The 12,208-nt window shown below is 44.5% G+C and overlaps 1 protein-coding gene and 1 long non-coding RNA gene across 13 annotated transcripts in view; one reads left to right on the forward strand and one right to left on the reverse strand.

Moving 5' to 3' along the window:
* LOC129484358 (uncharacterized) overlaps positions 1-5,950 on the reverse strand; it is a 50,266-nt gene extending 44,316 nt beyond the window's left edge. For 2 of the 3 annotated variants that reach the window (XR_008658421.2, XR_010121296.1), the window contains exons 1-2: positions 5,859-5,950; positions 4,820-4,931 (exon numbers count right to left, since the gene is read on the reverse strand). This is a non-coding gene — a long non-coding RNA (uncharacterized lncRNA). The remainder of the gene's footprint in view (positions 1-4,819; positions 4,932-5,858) is intronic. The other variant, XR_010121295.1, reaches the window with a different exon arrangement.
* SERGEF (secretion regulating guanine nucleotide exchange factor) overlaps positions 5,758-12,208 on the forward strand; it is a 237,365-nt gene continuing 230,914 nt past the window's right edge. For all 10 annotated transcript variants that reach the window (XR_010121291.1, XR_010121292.1, XR_008658416.2 and 7 more), the window contains exons 1-2: positions 5,758-6,031; positions 10,892-11,027. Coding sequence is in view for 4 of the 10 variants with exons in the window: in XM_055282206.2 (XP_055138181.1) it covers positions 5,972-6,031; positions 10,892-11,027 (196 nt within the window). In the remaining 6 variants the exon portion in view is untranslated. The remainder of the gene's footprint in view (positions 6,032-10,891; positions 11,028-12,208) is intronic.

A 12,208-nucleotide genomic window follows, 5' to 3' on the forward strand; every position in this document is an offset into this window, starting at 1 on the left:
GTATACATTTGATGGTAAATAGATGCTAGCTAATCTGGAATCATTTGAAATATTGATTATCTGATTTATAGTTTGGTTGCAAGGAAATCTACTGTAAGCAAATCATAATAGATAACAAATCTTAGAACATGTAGAAAAAAATTAAAAAATAGCAAATAACACAAATTATGCATACTATATATGGTTATTTTCACACAACTTTGATAATGGTGAAGAATCATACTTATTGAATTTTAAAATGATGATGTTTAAAATCACTCTATGCCTAAAGCACATGAGAATAAATGTTAAAGGCACAGCCTTATAATCCACAACTTCAGAACAATGGAAATATTTTTTTTTTTTTTTTTTTTTTGAGACGGAGTCTTGCTCTGTCGCCCAGGCTGGAGTGCAGTGGTGCCATCTTGGCTCACTGCAAGCTCCGCCTCCCAAGTTCACGGCATTCTCCTGCCTCCAACTCCTGAGTAGCTGGGACTACAGGCGCCTGCCACCACATGCGGCTAATTTTTTGTATTTTTAGTAGAGACAAGGTTTCACCGTGTTAGCCAGGATGGTCTCGATCTCCTGACCTTGTGATCTGCCCGCCTCAGCCTCCCAAAGTGCTGGGATTACAGGCATGAGCCACTGCACCTGGCCAAACATTGGAAATTTTAAATGATGGATTTCAGTTCTTCTCACTTCTGGGTATTTGCAATATTTGGTAAATCAGGAGTCCTGAGAGTCTTAGAATTTTCATGCATTTTAAATATATGTCTTCAAAGCACCTAGGAATATGTAAATAGTTACCCAAATGTGAGAACAGAATTGAACTAAAAGCTTCGTTTATAATTTTTTTTTTTTTTTTTTTTTTTTGAGACAGAGTCTCACTCTGTTGCCCAGGCTGGAGTGCAGTTGCGTGATTTCAGCTCTCTGCAACCTGGGACTGCAGGCGTGCTTCATCATGCCCGGCTAATTTTTGTTTTTTTAGTAGAGATGGGGTTTCGCCATGTTGGCCAGGCTGGTCTCGAACTTCTGACCTCAGGTGATCCACCCGCTTCGGCCTCCCAAAGTGCTGGGATTACAAGCATAAGCCACCATACTCAGCCGGTTAATAATTCTTAATCAGTGAATCATTATTCAAAGACATAGTTAATATCCTCATGACTTTTTAAGGATGCTCAAAAGCTGGTCTTCAGAATGCCTACATTTCTTTACCTACATATTTTGTCATTTGGAGTTATACAAGTAGTAATGACACACCAAAATGTACATAATTATTGTTAGCTTTTAAGTTGGCTTCCAAATTCAAAAAAGAAAAAAAATCCTGAATTCTCTAAAGGAACATATGATAGAGTCCATATGTTAATTCATAGGAAGTGTTTAAGGTACTATGGTCTATTTTGGTCTAATCTTTGTTTTACTATGTAATATACATTTATGATTTACAAGTTTGTTATTCAGTGGGATAATAAATGAACACAAAATTTATGTTCTCAACCAATATTTACTTTTTTTCAAACATACACTAAAAATTGATTTAAACTTATATTAGCAATTTTATTAGTTTAGGAAATCCATTATATCTTTATACTTCTTAAAAAGCCTATGAATATGAGATAGAAGCCAAACACATCTGGAACCTGGTAATCGCTTTTCAGAGTTCTTGGTAAAGTCTCAGTGTTATGTTCCTGTCGACGAAAAGAGTCAAACACAGTAATTTGAAGAGCCAAATATGAGTGACCATGGCCCATGACACAGCCCTTAGGAGACCCTGAGAACATGTGCCCAAGGTGGTCAGGGTGCAGCTTGGTTTTATACATTTTAGGGAGACATGAGACTTCAGTTAAATACATTTATAAGATACATGGGCTCAGTCCAGAAAGCTGGGATAATTCAAAGTGTTGGGTGGGAGGCTTCCAGATTATAGGTAGTTTTAAAATTTTTCTAATTGGCATTTCATAGAAAGGAATGTCTGGGTTGCTGTATGAGTTTGCGGAGACCAGAGTTTTATCATGCAGATGAAGCCTCCAGATGGCAGGCTTCCAAGAGAATACTGTCAATTTTTCTTATCAGACTTAAGGTCTGTGTTGATGTTAATGCTGGAGAGGTATAAGGAGCATGTGTGTGACCCCCACTTCCAGTCATGGCCTGAATCAGTCTTTCAGGTTACATTTTAGAGTGCCCTGGCCTAGAAGAAAGTCCATTCAGATGGTTGGTGGGGGGGCTTAGAATTTTATTTTTGGTTTACACTCCTCATCTGTAAAATGAACTAAGTCTACTACACTAGATTATTGGAGAAGTTATGCCTCAAGAGGACTTTGTAAAAAAAAAAAAAACTCCTTATTTTCCACATGTAAAGAATTACTAATACAATCACTCTCTTAACAGATATTCCTCCTTAGCTTCTGGATGATTTTATCTTCCACAAGAGGGTATTAATTTTAGCTTCTAGTAGGCAGTATATAATGGCATGGTAAAGTCTTAGTCCAATTAGGGATTGAGCCAAAGAGAAGTTGAGCTTCAGTCTTTGTGAGGGCTGGTCTATTTCCAGTTCACCTTGACTTTTAGGGTGTAGCCCTTTAGGGATCTCAAGAGGAAACTATGAGTGTGTACCAGGTCTTCTCCTTGGGGGCTCTGGACTACTACTTTTGTCCCCTCCTTCATGTCCACCATTCCCTCCTCCCATCCCTACCCTATGAGATTGCTAAAGGTACTGCTCAGCTTCTTAGTTGTTGATTTCAGCCCAGTTTCTTAGCCTCCAAGACATTGCTTAGTAATTAGCAAGTGCTTCAAGGAGAAAAGTAGTGCCAAATATAATCTCTCAGCTTCCAGATCTTGGCCCTTCAAGTTCTTCCTGCTTTGATAGCTCTCCAATGACTTGAAATAGATTTTAAAAATATTTTCTGTCAAATTTTCTAGTTTTTTTTTAATGAGAGAATAGGTATGTAGCTAGCTAATCTTCCTTTATCAAAAGTAGAAAACTGACCTTGAAGTAAATAACTACTTTGAGCCTCAGTTTTCTCATCTATAAAACAATGATCCTGGCCAGGCAAGGTGGCTCACACCTGTAGCCCTAGCTACTTGGGAGGCTGAGGCAGGAGGATCACTTGAGCCCAGGAGGTAGAGGCTGCCGTGAGCCATTATCATGCCACCTGCACTCCAGCCTGGGCCACAGAGGGAGACCCTGACTCAAAAAAACAAAATAAGATAAAACAAAATAATAATCCTAACAGCACTTATCATACTGGTATTATTGGGATGATCAAATAAAATAATCCAATGGGAAAAAATTTCCTAACCTTTATGGTACAGAGATGCAATCTGTATGTTCCCAAATACTTTATACTTTCCTCTTTTGGGGAGACAAGCCATCTGAAAGCGAAGCCATTAAATGGTTTAAATCTAGTCCCATTCAAGAACTGCAATTCAGCGAGGCTGCTCATGGGAATTAGGCAGTGGCGAGTACATAGTTGAAATAGTTGCAACATCTCAACACTTCCAATAAATTATATTAAGGGATATGACATAATAATATAACTGTAGGTTAGTTAAAATATTGATGCTTGTACATTCAAGGGGTGGAGTCAGAAAACAACTATATTCTCCCAGACCTTCTCTCTATTAAAACTGGCTCTGTAGGTAGTCCTTCCTTGCCCCTCTGGATGAAATCTCAGGTTGCTGCCTGACTTTCTGCTTGCTCACAGGTAATAAAAAGTCCTTAGCTCCTAATTTCCATTTCTCTCTCTCTCTCTCTCTCTCACACACACACACACACACTCTCTCTCTCTCTCTCTCTCATTTCAATATTTGAAAAGGCTAGTCCTGTGGAAAAACTTTGATAAAACAAACTTTAAGGTTGAAGCTTTTTTCCTCCTCTAGAACTGAGAAGGGAGTGGGTGTGCTTAGTTTCTTCATTTCCTTGTCCCTTGTTACTCAGTGGATTCCTGGGACTCCTCCAGGGTTGGGGAGATGTAGAGGGGAGGAGAGGTAAGGAGGAGAAAAGTTCTTTTTGGTCTGATACTGTTGTGAGTTATCAGTGCTTTCTGTACTTGGTAAGTATTACATGCTGACATTTTCTTATGGGCGTTTTGGAAGACCTTCCCACCTTCTTATTTCTTGGGATTTCTTGATGTGGGTAAATGTATCTCTCTGGGCTGTTAAATTCATTTCCCTCACCCTCAAGGAATCTAGTGACCGACTCTCCTGTGGGCGTCACTTCACCCTTCCAGAAATTCTCTTGGACAAGGTCGAAGACCATCTCCTAGCCAGTTTGCTCAGGTATGGGAAATGGACAGTTTTTATTTTGAAAAACTCTAGGTGTGAAAGACCTCCCCAAAGCGTCAGTTTGTCTCTGCTCAGCTATTAGAGCAGATACCCAGCCACAAGCCCTTGTATTTCTCAGAACGGATTGGACAGAAGCCTGTCTGAGTCCTAATCTAGAGGGATGCATACAAGCTCTCTCAGGAACCCAGCTAAAGTAACTTTCCTTAGACCTGAGATGGGTGAGACTCACACCACATTGGTAATTGAGGCGACATATCCTACTAGAATTCTCTCTGGCCTCTCAACCTTTTTCGTAGACTGAAAGTCATACACTGGTTTCTAGACAGCTGCTTTGCAAGTCCTGCTTTGGTGGTCTTGAACCTTACTTTATGATACAGGAGTAACTGGCACTTGTTGCTCAGCCAAAACTGGGCGGAGAAGGGTCCCATTTTTACATCCTGTTACACATGCTTCAAAGAAATGGTCAGCACAAAAAAGCCCACTCATAAGACAGTCAGCAAACATGGTATATAGCTCCTGCACATTCAGATCCCTAGAGAATGAAGAGCTGTTTTACCTCTCCAAAGTTTGCTTTTTTCTTGGTATGGTCATCAACGTTCTCCAGATGCCACAGGTTGGAGAGATAAAGGTGAGGGGCTGCTCTCAAGTGGTCTTACAGGCAGAAACTCCTAGAAGTGGATGGAGTGAAAGAACAGGGAAGGACAGTGTAAGAGCTCATTGGAGACACTTCCCAGAAGCCCAGGCGTGAAGGGCAGTGAGTGCTGGAGGCCCGTGTCAGCAGAGGGGCCAAGTGCTACTGAATTGAATGTGGATGATCATCTTTAATGTGGCCCCATGTGTTCTGTATTCCCGATACGCAGTGCCATATTTTCCTTCAGATAAACTGAACTTAATTAACTCCCATCAGCAACACGACGCTGTCTGAGAAAAGCCATTTTATATGGAAATGTTCGTTGGATGACGATTTTCCAGTATTATTAACAGAATGAGCTCAGGGCCGTGCCCGGAGCGCCGAGGCTGCCCCGGCAGGAGTCGACGCTAACCAGCCTCCCCCATTCAGAGTCGCGAGGCGCAGGTTCCCGCTCCGTGCCAGGTGCAGAGGGCGACACCGGCGACGTGCCACTCCACTCGCCTCCCAAGGCGCCCCCACAGATGTTTGCGAACGCACACCAAAGCGGGCTCAAGATAATTGCGCCTGAGACGCCTACCCCTCAGGCTCCATTTCCTGTTCCCGCAAATGATGATGCCATCCCTGCCCTGTCAGCCCCTCTGGGCTGTCGTGGGCCTCCAAGGAGACAAAAACGCGAAGGAGCTTTGTGAACTGTGGCGCGCAGTGCGCCTGCATGAAACATGAAATTACGACTAAAAATAAAGAGCACGAGGGGGGAAGAGCGAGAGGTTGAGAGGCCCAGCGAGACGGGAGGCTGCGGGCGGAGACGCTGCGAGCGCCGCCGGGGCGGGCTGACTGGGAGGCGGCTCCGGGGCTGTCGTCCGGCCCCGCCCACCGCTGATCCCCAGTGGCCCGAGGGCGCGGCCGCACCCTCTCTCCCGGCTCGCGGGCCCTTTCCCACCACAGACCCCGCCCCGCGCCCTACCCGTCACGCGTCCAAGGTCCAGCCCCGGGTCCCGGGGCTCCGGTGCCCACCAGTCCCCAGCAGGCCCCGCCCCCGTGCGGTCCCTCCCGGAAGCGCCGGCGGAGCGTCCTCACATGGAGCGCGAGCCCAGCGCTTCGGAGGCCGCCCCCGCGGCGGCCGCGCTCTTCGCCTGGGTACGTGACTCCGCCCCCGGGCCAGTGCCGGCCCTGAGGGGCGCCGAGACGTGGGAGCTGCTGGCCGCGGCGTGGGCAGTTCAGGGGCTGGGCGGCCGAGGTCCGAGCCGGGCTCTGGGTTGAAGGATCCTGGGCTGGGAGCGGAGGAGGTGTGGGCGGGGAAGGAAGGGTCTTCGCGGTCGACTTAGGGGCCTGCCGGCTGGCGGGATCAGGGCGGGAGGGGCTGTGGCGCCGCGGGAAGAACCTGCCTCGGGACAGAGCGTCTGGTTCCGCGAGAGCCCTCCCGCCCGAATAGCGCCTGGAAGACAGCGCGGAGGGCTCGGTAGAGAGGATTTCCCGGTCCCAGAGCCCCGTGGGGCCACCTGTGCCCCCCACCCTCCTGATGCCTGGAGGAGGGAGGCCCTGTCCCAGCCTGGCGAAAGCATCCTTTGGATGTGAGGCCTGCGGTGTTTGGCCGCGCACAAGGCACAGACCCTGCCTATTTGCTGACACTCTGCTGTGACCGGTTCTTGCATGTTTTGGGGGAGTTGGGCTGCTGTTGGTTTGACGGGAGCATTGGGAGAGACAGGGTCATCTTGATGTGTGTCTGGGAGAGAGGAGGGTTCATGCACAGGAGCGTGGCAGGTGACCGACCAGCATGCACGGGAACAAGGAGTCCCTGCGTCTTGTGCTTCTTCATAGCACGTATCACAATTGTAATGGTGTGTATAATTTATTATTAACGTCAATCTCTCTGGCTAGAAAGTAAGTGTGGTAAGAGTGGGTGCTGTGCCTGTCTTGTTCACGGTGCCTCTCTTGGTGTCTGGCACATTGTAGGTCCCCAGTAAATACTTGTTGACGAATGAATGAACGAGGATCTGTGTGCCTACCCATGTGCTGGTGTTGGGGAAATACACATGAGTGAAATACACGAGTGAAGGACTTCCAGCTCTTGTGTTGGGGGAGAGCAACATTATAACCTGTATTGCTGTTAAAATCAGTATTGTCCAATTTTTAAAGAAGTAATGATCAGTGCAAGGCGGCACTTGTTGAATGTGGGGCTGCAATTTGGCAGGAGGGGAAGCATGGCGTGGCCTGCGGTAGTCTGGCTGGCTGGGCGTCTTTGAGGTGGCCCAGGAGCTGCGGGTGGAGTTGGGGATTGAATGTGTGCTGTCTCTGGCTTTTTCCAGGCAGGAGACTGGCATCTGTGTGGACAGAGGAAACAGAAATATTGTTTCAGTACAGACAAAGCCGAATATTAAAGGTTGTAAAATATGTTTAATAGGTTGACACCCTTCTGTTGTGTTTGGAGGACTGATGGTGTGTTTTTCCTGCTGTATAATCGGAAACTGTGGGGGTACCATAACAAAATACCACACAACAGAGGCTTAAACAACAGAAATTTATTTTCTCACAGTTCCAGAGGCTAGAAGGCCAAGATCAAGGTGTGAGTAGGTTTGGTTTCTCCCGAGGCCTCTCTCTGGCTTGCAGATGGCCGCCTTCTCACTGTGTCCTCACATGGCTTTTTTCACTGTGTCCTCACATGGCCTTTTCTGTGTGCGTGAGCATCCCTGATGTCTCTTCTTTTAAGGACACCAGTCATATTGGATTAGGGCCCCACCCTTATGACCTCATTTAACCTTAATTGCTCCTTTAAAGGCAATTAAGGTTAAATTACTGTATTTGCCCCTCTCTCCAAATACAGTAAGGTACTAAAGGTTAGGGCTTCAACACGTGAATTTTGGGGGAATAAAGTTCAGTTCACAGGAAGGGGATTTACCTTGTTAGGGGTGTGTGTGTGTGTGTGTGCGCGCGTGCATGTGCACGTGTGATATGTCTGGAGTGTTTGCAAGGAAGAAAGGCGAACAACAGTTGTTATAGGTTGTGTTAAATTTCCCTTTGTCTTGCTTTATCTTGGATTTAGGGCCTCTTGCAGCATTACAAAAATTGGTACCATAATTTGAACATCACAGTGCCCACGTGTCATGTTACTTTTCTCCCAGGTGTTCAGCAGCCTTGCACCCCTCGTAATGGGACAGCCACGGAGATCTCAGGGCTGACCAAGAAATCCTGTGCATATATACTCTATATTCTCTTTCATGCTGAGCAAGTCTTTCATAGGGTCTTACATTCATTCGCCATATAAATATATGTACATCTTCTTTGGGCCAGCACAGTTTCAGATGCAGGGGAAACTGCAGTGAGCAAAGCAGAGTTCCTGCCCTCCTGGAGTTTAGTTTCTAGCAAGGGAGGTGTACAGTAAACAAGTAGACATATATAATGTAACATCAAGAAGTGGCATGAAGAAAAATAAAGCAGAAAATGAGTGATATGGGGATGCTATTTTAGATAAGGTCATACAGTTAACCACCTGCCAGGTAAGCTCTGGGCTGGTTCACTGTATGTCCTTTTTAAATTTTTTCTTAGAGACACAGTAAGGCATAGGAAAAGGTGCAGGGCATCAGACTTTTTGCCTACCCAGATGTAACTATGGAAAGTTACTTAACCTCTCTGAGCCTTAGTTTCTTCCTCTGTGAAATGGGAGTAATAATGTCCTTCTTAGTTGTTGTGAGGATTAAAGGTGAATGCACAGTATGGAGAGAAGCACTCAGTAATTGGTAGCTAATATAGCCCCTGTGGGCTTCTGGGACTTACGCCCCTGCTATGGCTTACTCTTCCATCTTTTTGAGTCCTTGCAGCCCAGGATGGCTGTGAAATAGACTACAAGGGGAAGGATTATGTATGTATGTATGTATGTATGTATGTATATATGTATTTGTTGTAATTATTTTACATCACTTTTCCTCATTCAGGTGTCTTCAAAAACAAACATATTTAAAAGATTTTACTTCTCATCTCCAGGAAGAACCAGCTAGGAGTAGGTACTTGAATAAATTATAAAGATTCTCTCTGCAGGTCCACAATCCCTTATCTTCAGTTCTGAATACAAAAAGCTCTGAAAACCCAAAACTTACTGGACATAAGGCCATTTATAGTCTTTGGCCACTTCTTATGAATATTTGTACTTTTTAATGCAGAAATATTATTGTTTTGCTTACGGGCTGCTGTCCTTGGACCTAGCATCAGTATATATGACATATATACTGTATTACTTTTCTAAAAGCTGTAATATTCTGAATCTGAAATACATCTGACTGTAAGCATTTCAGATTAGGGATTATGGACCTTTTCTGTATAATAATAATAATAGACATATTGCCTGTCGAGGGGAAATAATAATAATAATAATAGACATATTGCCTGTCGAGGGGAAATCTGTCCCCTTACTGGAATCTCACCGTGTGAATCTTGGAGTCACATAGCACTGTACTTCAAAAGGCCTTTAGAGATCATTGCCAGCCTCTTTCACTGTACAAATGAAATAATGACATACCTTGCTTTAAGGCACAAAATCTTAGCCAACTTTGATTCCAGAGTCATTGTCAGTTTTCCCATCATGGGTTTGGGGAGGAGAAACAAGAACTAATTCCAGGATGTTGCCCTCCCATTTTGATGCCATTTCTCTCCCATTTTTTTCTTTCCTTAGCTTCCCTAGATAGTTAGCTTTTATCAGAAGGAACCCCTGTGCTGTCTCCCAAAGGCAATACATGGGGGCTGGAGCATAAGAAGGGAAAGATGAGGAATGTCACTGGCTGAGTTGTGGATGCTGAGGACTCTTCTCGTATGGAAATCATGGTGTTCTGAGGATGGGGCCTCCATCTAAATGTGGGTTGCATATAACAGCCGTTAAGAATGAGCCTAACAGGTCATTTCCTCTTTAGTCAGTTTACCACTTGACAAAGGAAGGGTAAGATTTACATTCCCAAATGCTTCAGTGAGCGAATTATTATTATTTTTCTTTTCAGATTTTGGGGAAGGGATTTGATGAGGGAAGAAAGGAGTTGGGGTAAGGGTGTTTCTAAGTCTGAAACTCTCTCTGTCCTGAGCTGTCCCCATGATTACTCAAGGACAAGGGGAGACAGTTTTGCCCACAGCTCCAGAGACGCAGATAACAAAGGAATGACCTTCATTTTTCTTCAGGCTGGCCCCTGTAGGGGTCTGTGAGCAGCTTCTACTGGAACTTTGTTTGGATTCTGTGTCCATATTTGTAATTTATTTGAAACGTCCTGGGTAGTGTTCTCATTTGGGGGCTGAAGTTCAGCTAGGGAAAGCAGTGAGGTGGCATGGGTGCAGGAGGAGTGGGTAAGGAGAGATACGAGATACTCCTGCCAAGGACTCGCAGCCTGGAACTCTCTCTAGAGAAGAGAAGCCCCTCCTCCTCAAGAGGCTGTCTTGTTGTCAGTCAGAAGAACCTTGATTTAGGATATGGCCTCTCTTTTCATGGCCACCCTAAGAGGAAAGGCCGCTTTACCCCATTACCTCCTGAGGGTTGGGCTAGGCCAAGGACCTCATAGGACTCATGTCCCCTCCAGCCATGGCTAGCATCGCCACTTTGCCTTCTGGGGCCTGAGGTAGAAAAAAGTGTGGTTTCTTCAGCTGCTGCAGGAGGCCAAGCAGGGCATTTGTCCTTTACCCCAGTAAATTAAGCCTGCCAGGGTGCCTACCTAGGAACTTTCCTGTACATGAATTTCCTCCACTGTTACGGTCATGAGTCTCTTAGTAATGGGATTACAGATCAGGAGTGGGGAGACAGGGTTATGTGTTGTTTTCTGGTGCTTGTTATTATATATTTGAATAAACAGTGCTGTGAGTATTTGCCATGAAGGAGCTAAAAATTTTTTTTTTTAAAAATGAGCCTAAGAAATCTCATCTGTTATAGGCTCTGAGAGCTACGTCAGGGTGAGAAAGACAGAGACAGGTAAATAGACATCGACAGTTGTGGTTCCCACACTTTTTCATTGTTGGCTTATTCATCCCTAGGGTGCAAATAGCTATGGGCAACTTGGCCTCGGCCATAAGGAAGATGTGCTGTTGCCCCAGCAACTGAATGACTTCTGTAAACCCAGGAGTGTCAGGAGGATCACAGGAGGAGGGGGCCACTCTGCAGTTGTCACAGGTAATTTCCTTCAAAAGTAGATAGTCACTCATTTTCTTATTTAGATGTTTTCCCGTGGATATGATATTGCCATCTTTCATCCTTTTGTATTTTGCAGAGGAAAATAATGTATTTTTGTGAAACATTTTTGTGAAAGAGCTGCATTACCATCAGAAGATCCTAGATTTTCAGGGCTAGAAGGACTTCAGAGATCTTCTAGGCCACCCCTTTCCCCGACCCCCTCCATTATACAAATGAAACTCAGAAAGGAACACTGATGGCTTAACATCACAAGGCAAATTAGTGGCAGAGTTACAATGTATATTTTACACCATAGGAGTTAGAAGTCTTTGTAATTAGATTGGATATTCCTTGAGAGCAAAAACTGTGTTATTTCCCTTAATCTTCCCTTACTGTATCTAGGATAGCACTTAACAAGTAGTACAAGTGCTACAATGTTGTAAAGGGGGTCATATTGCATCTGGTTGAGAACATGAGCTCTGGAATCAAATCTCTGGGTTCAGATCCTGGTTCTGTGACTTATTATCTATGTGACCTTGGGCAAATAGCCACAGTTTCTGAATCGATTACTTGAGGATAATAATGGTGGGTGAAGAGAACCAGTGAGTTAGCAGGGCTCCATTCCGACTGTCAGGGGTCCTTGGTGCTTTTCCCTTTACGGACCCCTTCCTTTGTAAAGAAATAAAATTATATTTTACAACTGTGTTGGTATAAAAGTGGATATTAATATAATCCACTCCAGATTTAGTGTTACATATGTATTGTTACTATATTATCTTTTTCTCATTTCAAAATAACAAAAAATTAAGCCACTCTGTGGGCCTCTGAAAGCATTGTGGGCCCTAGACACTGTGCCTAAAGGATAAGTCTGCCCTGCACAAAAAGCTCTTAAAACAGTACCTGGCACGTTCTCAGTGTTGAATAAATGTTGGCTTTTTGTTCCAGTAGATGCTCAGTTTGGTGATTGATTGACCACTGCTGCAAGACTTGAAGTTTCTACGTAGGTATTAGTTTGAGGCGCTTGGCCTTGTGTTGTTTGCTCCAGAATACGTGAACATACACAGCTTATTAACTTCGATGGGAAAAAAGTTATTGGTCTGAGACTCCAAATAATTAGTGAAATCTTTTTGTCCATTTTGCAGTTGTGTTTTTACCTGTGCACACTGTCACTGATTTTTTTA

The sequence above is a fragment of the Symphalangus syndactylus genome, chromosome 6 (assembly GCF_028878055.3).
Source record: "Symphalangus syndactylus isolate Jambi chromosome 6, NHGRI_mSymSyn1-v2.1_pri, whole genome shotgun sequence".
NCBI lineage: Eukaryota > Metazoa > Chordata > Mammalia > Primates > Hylobatidae > Symphalangus > Symphalangus syndactylus.